General features: G+C 39.8%; 1 protein-coding gene and 1 long non-coding RNA gene across 3 annotated transcripts in view; one reads left to right on the top strand and one right to left on the bottom strand.

The window, feature by feature from the left end:
• Positions 1-18825, bottom strand: part of vav1 (vav guanine nucleotide exchange factor 1) — a 32983-nt gene that overhangs the window by 4652 nt on the left and 9506 nt on the right. For both annotated transcript variants that reach the window (XM_082165140.1, XM_082165141.1), the window contains exons 8-27: positions 18223-18291; positions 18012-18115; positions 15421-15520; positions 15211-15306; positions 14957-15025; positions 14713-14799; positions 14496-14581; positions 13968-14103; positions 13784-13893; positions 13555-13656; positions 12700-12794; positions 12571-12593; positions 10642-10684; positions 10428-10564; positions 8782-8847; positions 7834-7865; positions 7626-7736; positions 7456-7543; positions 4551-4680; positions 1988-2139 (exon numbers count right to left, since the gene is read on the bottom strand). In XM_082165140.1, the coding sequence (XP_082021266.1) occupies positions 1988-2139; positions 4551-4680; positions 7456-7543; positions 7626-7736; positions 7834-7865; positions 8782-8847; positions 10428-10564; positions 10642-10684; positions 12571-12593; positions 12700-12794; positions 13555-13656; positions 13784-13893; positions 13968-14103; positions 14496-14581; positions 14713-14799; positions 14957-15025; positions 15211-15306; positions 15421-15520; positions 18012-18115; positions 18223-18291 (1836 nt within the window). The remainder of the gene's footprint in view (positions 1-1987; positions 2140-4550; positions 4681-7455; positions 7544-7625; positions 7737-7833; positions 7866-8781; positions 8848-10427; positions 10565-10641; positions 10685-12570; positions 12594-12699; positions 12795-13554; positions 13657-13783; positions 13894-13967; positions 14104-14495; positions 14582-14712; positions 14800-14956; positions 15026-15210; positions 15307-15420; positions 15521-18011; positions 18116-18222; positions 18292-18825) is intronic.
• On the top strand, positions 4687-7222 carry LOC309495496. Its single transcript, XR_014204689.1, has 2 exons — positions 4687-5842; positions 5912-7222. It is a non-coding gene; the product is annotated as an uncharacterized lncRNA (long non-coding RNA).

Raw genomic sequence — 18825 nt, 5'->3', positions numbered from 1 at the left:
ATTTCCCACATGTCTTGTACAATTATGTGGTTTTGTTTTATTAATACAGTATATACTTTTTTCTGGATATACCTCAAAAGAATGGAAGTGAAATGTGAGAACATGCCCCATAGGGGCACATTGTAACATGACATATGACAGCTTAAAATGTTATCTGATCTAATAAACAAAATATACAAGACAAACTAAAATATTTTCTAAATAAAATAGAATTAAAAAACTTTTTCATATAAAATAATGGCAATTTTTAATAATTAAATATAAACTCATTTTTGAGTTTTGACTACGAACACATGAAAACACAGCTATACAACATAGTTCAAAACAAATAAATAATTAGTAATTTCTGAACATTGATTCTCAGTCTTTATTCACCTTTTTCTCACATTTTCTCAATAAAATTAATAAAAGTATAGAATATAATAGCATATTTCTAATAGGGGCACATTGTAACGCAGTGTGACAACATGCCCCCGCCTGCACAACTGGGGTTTAAACCCTGCTAGTGTCTTCTGCTAGTTAGCGAAGCATTAAAGAACTATATCAACCGTTAAATAACATATTGGAGATTAAAATAATATCAGATTTGTCTAATTTTAAATAAACACAAAAAATAGAGATGAAAAATTAACTTAAGTAAGAAATTTACTTTTGCTATGGTTTAATAAATGTCTATGGATATCTTCCAAAAAGAAAAAATTAATTGGCGCAATTTTTTCTCTATATAGTGTTGATATGGCAACTAGTAAATACACAGAGTTTCGTCATCCAAGCATGTGTTGAAGTATTTAAAACAAGTGTGTTACAACTAGCCCCATGTTAGGTTGTGCCCCGCGCTCCCCTAGACCTCAAATACAGTTCCACTTCATAAGAAAAACTCAAACTACAAGACCACTACACAAGAGACTTGCGTGTCTCTTTCCATGTCAGCTGTTTAAAAACAGTTGACCTTTTTGTATCACCATTGGTGAATTGCTTTGGTAGAGACCAGACAAAGATCAACTCTTAATCACTTGTCACTGTGATGTCTAATTTTGATCACATAACATGAACTTACAGATAATTCATTAACCCATGTATAGTAATATTTAGTATTACAGGAGCAAATTTTAAAACATATCTTATATTTTAAAGTTTAAAGACCTTCTATGTGAAAGTGTGCTCATATTTACATGCATTTATGGTGAAATGTGTTATTGCATTTTATGTTTCTGGCAGCTTTTAATCCATTTTCCCATTACGAAATCCATATTTGGCGGCCATTTTGAAAAATGGCGGACACGGCCCCCAGGGGCCAAATTTTGAGCGCCTACGGTCCTAAATCTGATCAGACCCCCTTTGTGAGCCTTCATACCAAATTTGATGCTTTTATCGCAAAGTGATCGATTCTGATGAAAATCTGCGCTTAGCCGCCCCACTATTAATATTTCTCTGTGTCAGTGTTGCTATAGTAGTGCTGTGGACTTCACTATGCTCTTAGAATCAGAGTACTTATTAAAACTTTATGTTTATAGTTATTGTTACTGTTAATTTTACCGTTATTAAACAATTATTGATCCTAAATCTGATCAGACCCCCTTTGTGAGCCTTCATACCAAATTTGATGCTTTTATCGCAAAGTGATCGATTTTTGCGCTTAACCGCTCCACTAATAATGTAAGAATCACTTTCAGAATTATGTTTTTCCAGCTGATGAACGATACAAATATTGACAGCCAATCAGAATCCACCCTGCTTTAAAGAGCTCGGGAATTTAAAGAGACAGACGACAAAACTGCAGCGCGCTAATGATAAACACAATATTTATTTTTATATATTTAAAAATCCTACTTTTGCGGGAATGTCCTGGATATAAAGTTGAGAAATGAAAGAGAAATGCCTCGTGATATCAGATGTCTGTGTCTGTGTGCCACTGAAGAGTGAGTAACGACGACAGAAGTGTGTGTGTGTGTGTGTGTGTGTGTGTGTGTGTGTGTGTGTGTCGTACCCTGCCGTACACCTCTCCTCTCCACCAGCCGTTGTGAGCTTTCTTGGAGATGATCTTGACAGTGTCTCCCTCCCGCAGAGAGAGTTCGGTGCGGTCCCGCGCGGAGAAATCGTAGCGCACTTTGGCGGTGCCGAAGTAGCGCTCACTCGGCCCTGCGGACACACACACACACACACACACACACACACACACACACACACACACACACACACACACACACGTGCAGATGATCGGAGTGTTTCAGTGTTAGCGGCTCGTACCTGTGCTGTGTGTGTGTGTGTGTGTGTGTGTGTGTGTGTGTGTGTGTGTGTGTGTGTGTGTGTGTGTGGGTGAAGGCTGTGTTTCAGTGTTAGCGGCTCGTACCTGTGCTGTGTGTGTGTGTGTGTGGGGGTGAAGGCTGTGTTTCAGTGTTAGCGGCTCGTACCTGTGCTGTGTGTGTGTGTGTGTGGGGGTGAAGGCTGTGTTTCAGTGTTAGCGGCTCGTACCTGTGCTGTGTGTGTGTGTGTGTGTGTGTGTGTGTGTGTGTGTGGGTGAAGGCTGTGTTTCAGTGTTAGCGCTCACAGTAGCGGCTCGTACCTGTGCTGTGTGTGTGTGTGTGTGTGTGTGAGTGTGTGGGTGAAGGCTGTGTTTCAGTGTTAGCGGCTCGTACCTGTGCTGTGTGTGTGTGTGTGTGTGTGTGTGTGTGTGTGTGTGTGTGTGTGTGTGTGGGTGAAGGCTGTGTTTCAGTGTTAGCGGCTCGTACCTGTGCTGTGTGTGTGTGTGTGTGTGTGTGTGTGTGTGGGTGAAGGCTGTGTTTCAGTGTTAGCGGCTCGTACCTGTGCTGTGTTGTGTGTGTGTGTGTGTGTGTGTGTGTGTGTGTGTGTGTGTGGGTGAAGGCTGTGTTTCAGTGTTAGCGGCTCGTACCTGTGCTGTGTGTGTGTGTGTGTGTGTGTGTGGGTGAAGGCTGTGTTTCAGTGTTAGCGGCTCGTACCTGTGCTGTGTGTGTGTGTGTGTGTGTGTGTGTGTGTGTGTGTGTGTGTGTGTGTGTGTGTGGGTGAAGGCTGTGTTTCAGTGTTAGCGGCTCGTACCTGTGCTGTGTTGTGTGTGTGTGTGTGTGTGTGTGTGTGTGGGTGAAGGCTGTGTTTCAGTGTTAGCGGCTCGTACCTGTGCTGTGTGTGTGTGTGTGTGTGTGTGTGTGTGTGTGTGTGTGGGTGAAGGCTGTGTTTCAGTGTTAGCGGCTCGTACCTGTGCTGTGTGTGTGTGTGTGTGTGTGTGTGTGTGTGTGGGTGAAGGCTGTGTTTCAGTGTTAGCGGCTCGTACCTGTGCTGTGTTGTGTGTGTGTTGTGTGTGTGTGTGTGTGTGTGGGTGAAGGCTGTGTTTCAGTGTTAGCGGCTCGTACCTGTGCTGTGTGTGTGTGTGTGTGTGTGTGGGTGAAGGCTGTGTTTCAGTGTTAGCGGCTCGTACCTGTGCTGTGTTGTGTGTGTGTGTGTGTGTGTGTGTGTGTGTGTGTGTGTGTGGGTGAAGGCTGTGTTTCAGTGTTAGCGGCTCGTACCTGTGCTGTGTGTGTGTGTGTGTGTGTGTGTGTGGGTGAAGGCTGTGTTTCAGTGTTAGCGGCTCGTACCTGTGCTGTGTGTGTGTGTGTGTGTGTGTGTGTGTGGGTGAAGGCTGTGTTTCAGTGTTAGCGGCTCGTACCTGTGCTGTGTGTGTGTGTGTGTGTGTGTGTGTGGGTGAAGGCTGTGTTTCAGTGTTAGCGGCTCGTACCTGTGCTGTGTTGTGTGTGTGTTGTGTGTGTGGGTGAAGGCTGTGTTTCAGTGTTAGCGGCTCGTACCTGTGCTGTGTGTGTGTGTGTGTGTGTGTGTGTGGGTGAAGGCTGTGTTTCAGTGTTAGCGGCTCGTACCTGTGCTGTGTTGTGTGTGTGTTGTGTGTGTGGGTGAAGGCTGTGTTTCAGTGTTAGCGGCTCGTACCTGTGCTGTGTGTGTTGTGTGTGTGTGTGTGTGTGTGGGTGTGTGGGTGAAGGCTGTGTTTCAGTGTTAGCGGCTCGTACCTGTGCTGTGTTGTGTGTGTGTTGTGTGTGTGGGTGAAGGCTGTGTTTCAGTGTTAGCGGCTCGTACCTGTGCTGTGTGTGTGTGTGTGTGTGTGTGTGTGTGTGTGTGTGTGTGTGTGTGTGTGTGTGTGGGTGAAGGCTGTGTTTCAGTGTTAGCGGCTCGTACCTGTACTGTGTGTGTGTGTGTGTGTGTGTGTGTGTGTGTGTGTGTGTGTGTGTGTGTGTGGGTGAAGGCTGTGTTTCAGTGTTAGCGGCTCGTACCAGTGCTGTGTTGTGTGTGTGTTGTGTGTGTGGGTGAAGGCTGTGTTTCAGTGTTAGCGGCTCGTACCTGTGCTGTGTGTGTGTGTGTGTGTGTGTGTGTGTGTGTGTGTGTGTGTGTGTGTGTGTGTGTGTGTGTGTGTGTGTGTGTGTGTGTGTGTGTGTGTGTGTGTGTGTGTGGGTGAAGGCTGTGTTTCAGTGTTAGCGGCTCGTACCTGTGCTGTGTTGTGTGTGTGTTGTGTGTGTGGGTGAAGGCTGTGTTTCAGTGTTAGCGGCTCGTACCTGTGCTGTGTGTGTTGCTGTGCACCGGCGCTGCGCTCTGCTCCGGCTGCTTGTACGCTGTCTGAAGTTTGGAGTCCACATCTTTAAAACACTCTCTCAGGGAGTTCTCCTGATAGTACTGCACCAGCTCCTGCCACACACAAACACACACACACTGCCTTCATCAACACAAATCATCAACTCTTGTGTCATTTCAAATCTGTGTGACCCCCTACACCGACAACCGTAACTATAATTATAAAGTTATTTCATCTTTCTAAAGCTGCGTTCACACTACACGCGACAAAGCGACACGATACGATACCATTCATTTCAATGGGGAGCGGGCGACTTCCGGCGACACGCGCGGTCACGAGCGTTGGTGACTGGATGGGGCGTGTCTGGTGACAAGACAAAGTTGAGAAATGTTTAACTTTATGCAAATGAAGAGCGACTTTCGCGAGCGACAACCAATAGGAGTGGAGCCTGGAGCGCGCGTCATCATCCTTCTCCGCTCAGCCCCTCGCCCCATCGACAGAAAGATGGAGGAGTATTTTTTAAAATCTAAAATACTACTGTTATTGTGTCATGAAATGTAGTTATAAGAGTTTTTCAGTCGAGAATGTAGTTGTTTAAAGCTCAAATATGTGGTTTGTTTATACAGATAGCGCCTATTTTCAATTTTGATCTGATATTTTCGGAGTTGTGAGACCCGTACTCGTTCATTTAACTTACATGCTTTACGAGTCTAAATATTTAATATTTTCTCTCCAGAATGTTTGTTTTTAGTGGGAAGAAAACTGATTCGCTGTCATTGGATGTTATTCATAAACATTACAAGGCAACCAGTAGTGGGAACGCCCACTAGCGACCTCATCGCCAGCCACCGGCGACATGCAGCGACAAAGTCGCTTGTAGTGTGAACGCAGCTTAACTCTAACAGAATAGCAAAGTCCACACCACAACTATTACAATAACGGTACAGATAACTGTAACAATAACTAACAATAACTGTAGCGGTAACAATAACTATCAGTAACAATAACTGCAATGGCAAAGGCTGTTTCATAAGGTCATAAGCTAAAAAAAATAGAGGAAACAATAACGGTAACAATAACTATCAGTAACGGTAATGTAACAATAACTGTAACGTAACAATAGCCATAACAATAGCGGCAACAATAACTGTAATGTAACAATAAAGGTAACAATAGCTGTAACAATAACTGTAACGATAACAAAAACGATTAATAACGATAACGGTAACAATAACGATCGATAACAGTAACAATAACTGTAACAGTAATTGTTACGTAACAATAAAGGTAACAATAGCGGTGACAATAACTAACGGTAACAATAATAATCAAAAACTGTAACAGTAACAATAACTGTAACGTAACAATAAAGGTAACAATAGCAGTAACAATAACTGTAACAATAACAATAACTGTAACGGTAACAATAACAATCAATAATGGTAACAATAACTGTAGCGTAACAATAACGGTAACAATAACTGTAGCGTAACAATAAAGGTAACAATAGCGGTAACAATAACTGTAGCGTAACAATAAAGGTAACAATAGCGGTGACAATAACTGTAACGGTAACAATAACTATCAATAACTATAACGTAACAATGATAATCAATAACTGTAACAGTAACAATAACTGTAACGTAACAATAGCTGTAACAATAACTGTGACGGTAACAATAGTGATCAATAACGGTAACAATAACTGTAATGTAACAATAGCTGTAACAATAGCGATCAATAACAGTAACAATAACTGTAACGTAACAATAGCGGTAACAATAACTGTAAAGGTAACAATAGCGATCAATAACGGTAACAATAACTGTAACGTAACAATAACTGTAACGTAACAATAGCGGTAACAATAAATGTAACGGTAACAATAACGATCAATAACGGTAACAATAACTGTAACGTAACAATAACTATGAGGATAACTAACAATAACTAATGATAACTTTAACATTAACAATAATGGTAATGATAACTATAACAGTAACTGTAGCAATAACGGTCAAATTAATAGTAACAATAACTGTAACTGTAAGGATAATGGTAAAAATAACTGTAACAATAACTACGGATAACCGTATCAATAACTGTAATAATAACTATAAACATAACCATAACATTTTGATAAGCACTCTGAGCACGTCCACAGCACAACTATAACAACACTGACACAGAGAAACATTAATGTAAGAATCACTTTCAGAATTATGTTTTTCCAGCTGATGAACGTTAAAAACATTGACAGCCAATCAGAATCCATCCTGCTTTAAAGAGCATTTAAAGAGACAGACGACAAAACCGCGATGGTGTAGAGTACGCTAATATAGTTATTGTTATAGTTATCATTCTTGCTGTGAACAGAGCTTTACTTTCTTCTGTGGAACTCAAAAGAAGAGTGAGTGAGTGAGTGAGTGAGTGTGTGTGTGTGTGTGTGTGTGTGTGTGTGTGTGTGTGTGTGTGTGTGTGTGTGTGTGTGTGTGTGTGAGTGAGTGAGTGTGTGTGTGTGTGTGTGTGTGTGTGTGAGTGAGTGAGTGAGTGAGTGAGTGAGTGAGTGAGTGAGTGAGTGAGTGAGTGAGCGAGTGAGTTTGTGAGTGTGTGTGTGCACGTATGTGTGTGTGTGTGTGTGTGTGTGTGTGTGTGTGTGTGTGTGTGTGTGTGTGTGTGTGTGTGTGTGTGTGTGTGCACGTATGTGTGTGTGTGTGTGTGTGTGTGTGTGTGTGTGTGTGTGTGTGTGTGTGTGTGTGTGTGTGTGTGTGTGTGTGTGTGTGTGTGTGTGTGTGTGTGTGTGTGTGTGAGTGTTTGCGTGTGTGCGCCTGTGTGTGTGTGAGTGTTTGCGTGTGTGCGCCTGTGTGTGTGTGTGTGTGTTCACTTACGAACAGCCCCTTGAAGGCTTTCTTCTCGTTGATCCTGTACAGACCCTCTGCGTAGGTGACCTTTATGTGTCTGGTGTCCATGTTGAACCTGAGACAGAGACAGAGAGGCGTGTCACTGGTGCTGTTTGATTGACAGCTGTCAGTCAGCGTGTTTGACGTGTTCACAGTACTTGAGGCTGATTGCATATTCTCCAGCGTCCTTCTGTCGCACCAGAAACGTCCCGTCAGAGCGAGAGGTCAGGAGAGTTTTAGCACCGGCCCGGTCCATGTTACCAGCGAACCTGAAACACACACACACACACACATGATGAATGGAAACTCTGAGACCTCTGTTTTTAATGAAAAGGAGTGAATAAAGCTGAAACGTGTGTGCTTTACCAGGGCAGTCCTGTTAGATCTGGAGGAGTCGCCTGAGGAGACACAACAACACGTTTACTAGTCACTAGGAAAAGCTTTTTTTGCAGAAATTTGAGAGTAATATCGAAACATCTCTCTCTTTTAATGAGGTTTCGTCTGAAACTGTAGGTCGCTGGTTTTGGGAGTGTCCTGGAGAAATGTCCTGCTCCAAAATGTGTCTTGTAATCTTTCCTTATCTTATAGACAACATTCTTTTGGGGGTTTTATATTAATGACAAGAATCTAATCAAAGCAAGTTTAGGTATTAACCTCCTTATATTTATTGGAAAGTTTTATATCCATAAATGTAAATATTCAAAAATTAAACCCCACTTTTAACATCTTCAAACAAGATTGAATTTTTTACTTAAATTCAATTTTAATGTCTGTAAATAAGAAAGCTATAAAAACATCTAGAATTTGTGCCACGTTTAATATTCTTTCATAAAATGCTTTTATTCTTTTTTTGTGCCCCCACTTTTTTTTTCCTTTTCTTTTTTTTTTTTTTACATCTCTTGCCAAATAATTCTCAATAGATAAATCAGGCTTCTTTATATAACATTTCTTATTGACTATTGAACTATAACTTGTCTGAAAGTTTGTCTGTTTTTGTATCTTATGTTTGTTAAAATTTGCAAAAAAATAACTAGTTACTAGGAATTGTCAAGCAGATTTATATTATAGATATATATTATATCTTTTAGATTAAACAATTAAAAATTGTGTGAAAATAAATCTAATAAATAAATTTAAATAGAATGAAATGGATAAAGATTGAAAATGGTAGAAAATCACCAATTGAAAGGAAATAATGCTTCAACTGCAGGAATACTGACTGAAAATATGAAAATCTTGAAGTGGCGTGGATCAGAAGTGAAGGGCGGAGTGTGTGTGTGTGTGTGTGTGTGTGTGTGTGTGTGTGTGTCTCACCGGTACGAACGGTTGGACTTTACTGCAGGGAAACCAGCCGACCTCGCCGATGGTCAGATTCCTGCCCTGAAACGATACCAAACCAATCCCAGATTTACCAGCAGAAACAACCACTGAAGACTCGAGGAAAAGAGAAGGAAAGAACTGCAGATGCACAAGTTTCTCTTCTCCATTATCAGAAAAGTGTGTGTGTCCTGTTGTAACCTCACACACACACACACACACACACACACACACACACACACACACGTGCAATCACAGCCCAAATCACCAGCAAAACTGCATTTTTCATTACGGGATTTATGGGTGCACATCATTATTGTGTTAATAATGTTGAATCAGAATAAGTTCCTCTTTCAGAATCTCTTCTCTTCTCTGATGATGTGGGCGGGGCTATAACCTGTCACTCACATGAGATCAGCCAATAGCAAACCACAAACATCCAATCATCCAATCAATTCCCCACAGACACAATCAAGCCCCGCCCACATTTGTTCTTGTTGCAGAAGCGTTTCACTGGGATATACGACACAAACAAGCGGCAACCTCCCCGTCTCTCTCTTGAATCCAACACGGCTGCAGAAGAGACTCAATCCCATAAACCTCCATGTTAAAATCCCCAACTTTACAGCAGAAAAAAACATGTTTACAGCCTGGAACAAAAAGTGGTTTTGGTCTATATAGCTAATGTTGCCCTTCATGACGACTGTGAGGGGGGTGAATATTTGTATAACTCATCCGTTTAAATTATATTAAGACTTAAAGTTCTGCATAATTAAGGGCGTGGCCACTTGAGTGACAGGTGGATTGCCGCTGATGTCACTACTAGCATTAGCATTTTATAAATAGGGGTGGTAGTGGCGCAATGGATAAGACACATGCCTTTGGTGTGAGAGACCCGGGTTCGAATCCACTGTGAGACACCAATGTGTCCCTGAGCAAGACACTTAACCCCTAGTTGCTCCAGAGGCGTGCGACCTCTGACATATATAGCAATTGTAAGTCGCTTTGTATAAAAGCGTCAGCTAAATGAATAAATGTAAATGTAAATGTAGCATTTGTCTGCTGTCTGTTAGCGTCACGTTACCTCAGCTAAGCCGCCTCGCTGCACATTTTCGGTTACCGGGAGTGACGCGCTAACAAGATGGCGATGGCCGCCCACTTTGTGCTTTGAAAATGCTCTTCAGAAACACTACGGGTGACGACACACACACACACTACGCCCATATTTTTATACAGTCTATGGTCACAACCGGGGTTTGAAATTAACCTTTTCACTCACTGGCCAATTTGGCTACTACATTTTTTAATTACTGGCCATTCAGAACTTCTACTAGCCAAAAAAGAAGAGTAACAGTTATTTTTTGCGTAGTGACGTGTAAGAGCAGATTCTGCGCAATACGCTATATTTAATATATCATGATGACTCACAAGTATTTGCGCTAAATCTGCACAGATTTGGCTTTTATACGAACTTCCGCAGCAAAGTGAGTGAACATAATAAGTAACACGCCACATTGGCTAGTGATTTGACAGCGTTTCCCTCCACAGTTGATTTTTACACAGTTGGCGGGTGTTAATTTGAAACCCTGGTCACACCAGTTTGAGGGCGAGTGTAAAGCCAGCTAGCGAAGGCTAGTGCTCACCTCCCACCACTGCAGGTCGACCTCCGCGCGCGTTAGCTCCACCACATCCCCCACAGACAGCTGCAGCGGCTGCCCGAACGCCACCGGCGGCGGGGGGAGACCGTAGTAGTCCAGACACACCTCCATCTTAGGCAGACCTGAGGGAGAACAGGGTGAGCATGGGTGTGTGTGAGAGTGTGTGTGTGTGTGTGTGTGTGTTTGACGAGCGCTTTACCTGGTTTAGTCTGTCTTTGAGACGCTAATCTCATCGTCTTACCCTGGAAACAGGAAAATACACTTCAACACTCAAACATGAACTAACACTCATTCTGATGACTTCATGAGTACTGAATATGCATATTATATTATATTAAATGACATTACATTACATTATATTATATCATACTACATTATATTAAATAAAATTATATTACATTACATTATATTATACTATATTATATTATATTGCATTACATTACATTATATTATACAATATTATATTAAAAAACATTACATTATATTATATTATATTACATTACATTGCATTACATTATATAATATTATACTATATTATATTAAATTATATTATATTGTTATATTATATTACATTATATAATATTATACTATATTATATTATATTAAATTATATCATACTATATATTAAATAACATTATATTACATTACATTATATTATATTATATGAAATAACATTATATTGCATTACACTACATTATATTATACTATATTACATTGCATTACATTATATTATATTATATTACATTATATCGTACTACATTATATTAAATAACATTATATTACATTACATTATATTATATTACATTGCATTACATTACATTATATTATATTATATTATATTACATTGCATTACATTACATTATATTATATTATATTACATTATATCATACTATATTATATTAAATAACATTATATTACATTATATTATATTATATTAAATAACATTTATATTGCATTACATTACATTATATTATACTATATTATATGATATTATATTGCATTACATTACATTATATTATACTATATTATATTAAAAAACATTACATTACATTATATTATATTACACTGCAATACATTATAAAATATTATACTATATTATATTAAATTATATTATATTATGTTATATTATATTACATTACATTATATTTTTTATTTTTTTTTATTTTTTTTTATTTTTTTTATTTATTTTTTTTTATTCGGGACAGTGCACATTAATGAACAATCAAACATTTCTGTAGACTGTAAATGAGCCAGGTTATAGCATAAATGCTAATTTTCACCTGTAGTCCCGAGGCAGGAAAATAACATTATACAAGATAATACAACATAAAAGAATGACAGTACAATATCAAGCAGAAAACACATTAGCACACAATCAGACAGATTACGTTATATCAATACAATTATTTAAAATGAGTACATAATTGTGAAATTTTAAGAATTTGTTTAAGCTGCTTTTTGAATGTGCAGTAAGTGGGACATTCTCTAGTAATTGTTGGAATGCTATTCCAAAAATGACCCCCTTTGACAGATAAAACAGTTTGACCAAAGTTAGTTTTTCTATGTGGGATTTCTATGTCTCCTCTAAATGAAGCTCTGGTACATACTATATTATATTATGTTATATTATATTACATTGCATTACATTATATAATATTATACTATATTATATTAAATTATATTATATTAAAAATAAAGATGGGAAATAAAAAAACATATATGCATACAGTATATTATATTACATAATATTGTTGAAGGAACTTATAAATGCTTGTTAAAGATTAAAAGTTGTAGAAAAAACAAAAGATAAAAAATTGTGAGAAACAATAAATAACACCATATTCTCCACCTCAACTATATTATTATTGGATAGGTATTTGCATGATATATTATATTTTAAAACAGGTTATTGCATATTATATTATATTATCAGCATATTAACGCCGTTTAAATGTTCAAAGTTTGAATACAGGTTCACTTTTGTAGTGTGTAAATGAGTTTATCATTCAATATTATGTCAAGGTGTGTGTAATGTCCAGTTTAAAACAGAATGGGGCCAAACTGTGGTAAAGAAAGAAAATAAAATATAGAGCAAGAAAGTGTCAAACAGTTGAGTTTTGGCTCAAACCTTCTTCAGCGTTCCAGATTGTTCTGTGGAGTGAATGAGAAGCACACGTGAGATTGAGCGAAGGAACATCATCATCATCATCATCATCATCATCATCATCATCATCATCACAGTCTCAGTGTCTCTCACCTGAGTTTCGTCCACACACAGGAACTCGGCCCAGACACTCTTTATGAGCGGCCATCTTACAGCGTGAGCAGCGGTAGCCCTGATAGAAGATGCCCCTGAAACACACACACACACACACACACACACACACACCTTCATCTTCTGAGCTTAATGAGGTCTGATAAAACTAGCGCTGTTGCTATTAACGCACGCTACAGCTAACTAAAGATTCAAATATAAACACTGTATGAAAAACTTAAACTAAATTACAAATGCTTCCTTGGGAACTAACTGAGTTTTGAAATACTAAAAATACTACGGAAACTAAAAGTATTAAAAATATATATTTGTTCACTTAAATTCTAAAAACTAAAATAAACTAAAATATAAAATATTAAATTTTCTAGAAATAATTGTCAAAATCTATTAATTATAATTTTTTTTTATAAAATTAACTACCTAAACTAAAATAAAAATAAAAATCGTAAACTATAAGTATTAAAAACATTTCCGCTAACTGAAATGAAACTAAAACGTAATTTAAATCGAAATATTTTTTAAAAATCTAATAAAAATGACAAATATTTGTATTAAAATATTAAATAGTAAAAAATAAGTCAAATTAACTACTTAAGCTCAAATAAAACCTGAAAATTACTATTACTATTATTGAAAATTCCTAACTATTTTCGTTAAATCAAATAAAAAATGAAACTACTAAAAATACTTGAAAATGAAAAATGAAAATATAAAACATGCTCTGCTGCAAGCAACTTTTAATATGAACATTTGACAGGCAGTTTGAGAGTAAACGAGCAGGTTGACTCGTTTGCTCTGATGCATGCTGGGAGAAGTGTGTGTGTGACTGATGTTCACCTGAGGAGCATCTGACAGGCTTTACATGAGGTGGTGTCTTCAAAACAGTGCATCTGGAAGTCATGACCGTTAGCAGAGCTGTTCTCCGGACACATGTTCGACCTGTGCACACACACACACACACACACACACACACACACACACACACACACACACACACACTAATCACTACTGGAATCAGACACAATACAGAAGAATATCACATGACTTGGGCCATTGATCGACTCACAGCGCCATCTCAAACTGCTCCAGCCACTTCTTCTTCAGCTCACGCGTCTTAAAGTACAGGTCGTAGCCGCCTTGTCCGTATAAATCCATCAGGAGGAACGTGTGTGTCCACTATAGAAACACACACGCGTTAAACACAGCAGAGGATGAAGATCTGATGAAACACTACGAGTCGAGACTCAAACCTTCTTGCTGTCCTTCTCTCCTGATGGTTCGTCTCTCAGCTGAAAATGTTGAAGTTCAATCAGTTCCTTCAGCTCCATACTCTCCCCACTGCGCTTCTTACACACCAGCAGAGCCTTATCGAAGAGGAACGCGTACCTGAACACACACACACACACACACACACACACACACACACACACACACACACAGTCAGCTCCATACTCTCCCCACTGCGCTTCTTACACACCAGCAGAGCCTTATCGAAGAGGAACGCGTACCTGAACACACACACACACACACACACACACACACACACACAGTCAGCTCCATACTCTCCCCACTGCGCTTCTTACACACCAGCAGAGCCTTATCGAAGAGGAACGCGTACCTGAACACACACACACACACACACACACACACACACACACACACACACTGTCAGCTCCATGCTCTCCCCACTGCGCTTCTTACACACCAGCAGAGCCTTATCAAAGAGGAACGCGTACCTGAACACACACGCACACACACACACACACACAGACACACACCTGTCCTGTTTTGATTTCTTCTCTGGGCTGCAGATCTTGCATTCTCCATCTATTTTGGGACGGCCGTATAACGCAAGAGACATAGACTGAACACACACAGAGAGAGAGAGAGAGAGAGAGAGAGAGAGAGAGAGAGAGAGAGTCTGAATGAACACAAATGAATCAGAATCAGTCAGAGTTCAGAGCTGAAGTGAATCGTTCTCAAGCGCTTCTGTACCATGTTCTCGATGCACAGCTGAAACGTTGTGATTTGACGGATGATCTCATTGTCTCTCTTCACCTCGTTTACACACTGAGCCAGATCCTGCACACACACACACACACACACACACACACGTCCATTTTTTCAATAGAAAGTAACAAAAATATCTGTTAAAAAATATTTATATCGGAGTTTTTATCAGAGTTAAGACATTGTTTTACACACACAAACACACACACACACACACACACACACTCACCCTCATGGCATCCAGTGCAGTGCGTAAGTTTTCCTTGTCTTGTTGGTCCACTGTGTGTTTCATAAGCTCCTGAGGGAAACATTTGTCATCAAATGTCTGAAAACGTCCTCAGTAATGTAAGGAAACGAGAGGACAAGCAACATGAGGATGTGTGTGTGTGTGTGTGTGTGTGTGTGTGTGTGTGTGTGTGTGTGTGTGTGTGTGTGTGTGTGTGTGTGTGTGTGTGTGTGTGTGTGTGTGTGTGTGTGTTTTACCTGCAGCAGCAGATGATACTTCAGGACTCTCTGCATGGGAACCATCAGCAGATCTCGCAGTGAAAACCTGCCGCTGTTGGCCCTCATCGAACACTCCTGACAAACACACACGCTAAATAAAACCTCTGATGGTGGTTATCTCAGTTCTAGGTAAGTCGCTAGTATTTATATAAGATCAAAATGTGTCTGTGGTGTGTGTGTGTTTCTGACCTCCAGTTTCATCTTCACATCTTCTCTGGCGGTGGTGATCTTGTCCAGGTGTTTGGTGGCGGACTCCACCTGACTGCAGTAACGTCCGTATAGCAGCAGCCTGACACACAGTTTTCAATTACATTCAAGTTTCAGTAACATGTAGATATAGTTTTAGTTCGGTTTTATTTCAGTTTCAGAAAATGAGAACTTAAATGAGGAATTCAATATTTTGAAATTTTGAAAGGTTTTTGTTTTTTTGTTTTTTTTCTCTAAGAAAATAAATTAAATTACTGAAATTAGTTTTTATTTTTTACAATTTCCCTTTTAATTTAAGATAAAGTTTTAGTAATTTTGTTGCATTTTTTTGTCTTTTTTATTAGTTATTTAAATTATTATAATTTTTTTTATCAAGTCCCCCTGTGGTGAAAATCCAACTTTGTTTTTATGTCTATGTGGTGTTTTTAATCTGCTTTAAGACAAACCATGTGTAAATTCATAAGTTGACACCATTGCTGAGTATTTTCTCCTTAAAACTGCAGTGAACCAAAGACAGTCTCAAACACATGCTTTGAAATCGCTGGTGTTTCTGACGTCACAAACTGCCTTGTAACTAATCAGATCAACGTGTGATCGTCAACCAGTGGATTTCAGAGCTGAGTGAGTGAGTGGAGGTGGGGCTCATTTGCATATTCATAGAACCGCACATACTAAATGAGGGCTGGAGACGCGGGGCTCAGCATCTTAACTGTCTTCACTTTTGGGCGAGCCAACCAGGAGTAGAGCCTTCTCAATGAGAAATCAGTGCAATTAATGCATCCAATCCCCCTAGAGCAGTGATTCTCAAATGGGGGTACGCGTACCCCTAGGGGTATGTTGCGGTATTGTAGGGGGTATGTGAGATTTATAAAAAAAAAATTATATATGAATTAATTTAAATTATTAATTAATTTAATTTAAAAGATATACAAAATCATCCGTGATTACTAAAAATATCATACGAAAATAAGTTTAATAAAATGTTTATGTGCACCACATTTTTATATAAAATGTTTCTATTTTAAATGTGATTGTAAACTACCTAAATCAGAGAAGAGGAACTTTAATCACACCGAGCGGGAAGCCAGTTGCTTTACTGGAAACAGACATTTAAATGAATTCCTGGTTAAAGCGTAGCAATACTACAGTGGAGAATGGGGAGGATGAAGAAAAAAAGAATTATTATTTTTCATTTACAATGTTTAATAAATCTCATAATGATGGCACATATCACTATATCGTAGTCAAAGCTTTTATTTCTATCTCAAATGATTGGGGCCGGTCAGGGGGTACTTGGCTGAAAGAAAATTTGATAGGGGGTACGTTATTGAAAAAAGACTGAGAAGCACTGCCCTAGAGCAGGGGTTCCCAAACTTTTTAGCCCGCGACCCCCATGATAAATGCGCTGCTGCCCCGCGACCCCGCACCTCCCCCACCCCAGGGTCCGAAATTAACTTTTTGGCTCATCTGCCACGGGGATTGGTAGATGAAAAAATCCACCAGCCAAGCATATTTTTTACCGGCCAAAATAATAAACAGCCTTTTTTTTTTTGTCACATATACATTCATTTCAGAACTTTTAATTGAGATAATAAGGTAGGCCTATTATGTTGAATACAAACGTAAAAAAATGTCCAGAGCAAAATTTGAAATGTATAATAAAAAAAATCGATATATATATTGATCAAAATGTGAGAAATATATTAAATATTACTATCATTGGGGTGAAATAAATAAAAAAAAAAGTCAGTTTTGTTACCTGACTCATGTGGAAGGGAAGGCAGAACGTAACCTCGGTTCCCTGAGAGATAAGGGAACGAGTATTGCGTTGCGAACGCTATGGGAAAACTCCTTTTCTCGAGAAAAGAACGGCCATGGTGTGTAAAGCAGAAGCAGCCTGGCCAGCGGCGGAGTATGCACGATCCGCGAGTGCTGAAGACGTTCTGATGGGTGCGCAGCCTTCCAACTGCCAGCAGGACACAAATGGGCGGCGACCGCTTCTTCCAGTGGCGGGAGCTTTTTCCTCAGCGCCGTCAACAGATAGAGCGTTAACTGTGTACACACCGCCGCCGACTTGAGCTGCAAAGAAGCTCTGGCCGTCCTGTCAAGGACGCTTGTCAAAAAGTATGGGAAAGCTTGCCGCTGGGCCGCTCTGAATAGTGAGTGCGCGCGCGCGCGGCCGGGGTTCTCGCTCTCTCTCTCTCGCTCTGCTCGTTCTTAGAGGCAGAAGAGAGCGTGCGCGCTGAAAATTTCATATATTTGGTATGAACATTCACCCGCCAGTGTGGCGGATAGCCTTTTGAGATTTACTCGCCAAACAGAAAATCTACCCGGTGTGATCGTACGTGCGAAAGGGTTAAATTAATTGCAACAAAAATATATAGGGCCTATATATTTTTTCCACTTTTTTTTAAAAGAAATTATCTCGCGACCCCTGCGCCGGGGTCCCGGGGGTCGCGACCCCCACTTCGGGAACCACTGCCCTAGAGGGCTGAACGTGCTCCGCTCCCAGTCTGTGTCTGTGTGTGTTGTGTGTGTGTGTGTGTGTGTGTGTGTGTGTGTGTGTGTAATACCTCTCCTTGTAGTCAATGAAGATCTGATAGAGGTTTTCGGCTCCTAAGTGCAGTATAGACTCTTGCACCTCGTGATGGAGAGAGCGATGGGTCTTGGCCAGATCCTGTGAGAGATTACACAGGGGATTATTATGATTATTATTATTCAGGGGATTATTGAGCTAAACAGACGAACTGCACACACAGATCCGCTCATGATGGAGAGACTCACTTGAATATTAATGAAGATGGTCTCCACGTCCACTGGCTGAAGGAAAGGCTGCAGTGGTTTCAGAAAGTGCTGCGGACACACAAACAAACACTCATCTGAGTAGTCGCTCGCATGTGTGAGAGAAGCGTGTGTGTGTTCGTGGTCACAGACCCTGCAGAGGAAAAGCTTTCGTTTTCATGTTGACTGACATGTTCCTCTCATGATTAGATGTGAGTGTGTGAGAGTCAGTAAACCACAGCACCTGCACATCACACCGGCCCGATGGTCAGAGTGTGTGAGCCTTCAGAGAGACGCTTCTCATGTGGCTCCGCACAAAACTCATGAACTACATTTCATATTTGCTCAAATTCAGTTGAATCAGTTTAATAATTTATTAACACTGAATTCAATGAAATAAAATGAAATGAATGCGGAGAACAGCTCAGACCATTTGACCTTGGACGTTTCCATTTGCTGAGAATGTGTGTGTGTGTTTGTGTTTGTTTGTGAGTGCGTGTGTGTGTGTTTGTGCCAGTTGGTGAGTGTGTATCTGACTGCTTGTGTGAGTGTGTGTGAGTGTGCGTCTGAGTGTGTGTGTGCGTCTGAGTGTGTGTGTGTCAGAGT

This window comes from Leuciscus leuciscus (assembly GCF_965113295.1).
Source record: "Leuciscus leuciscus genome assembly, chromosome: 3".
NCBI lineage: Eukaryota > Metazoa > Chordata > Actinopteri > Cypriniformes > Leuciscidae > Leuciscus > Leuciscus leuciscus.
Note: the sequence above shows the minus strand (reverse complement) of the source record. Positions and strands in the feature narration are given on the sequence as shown.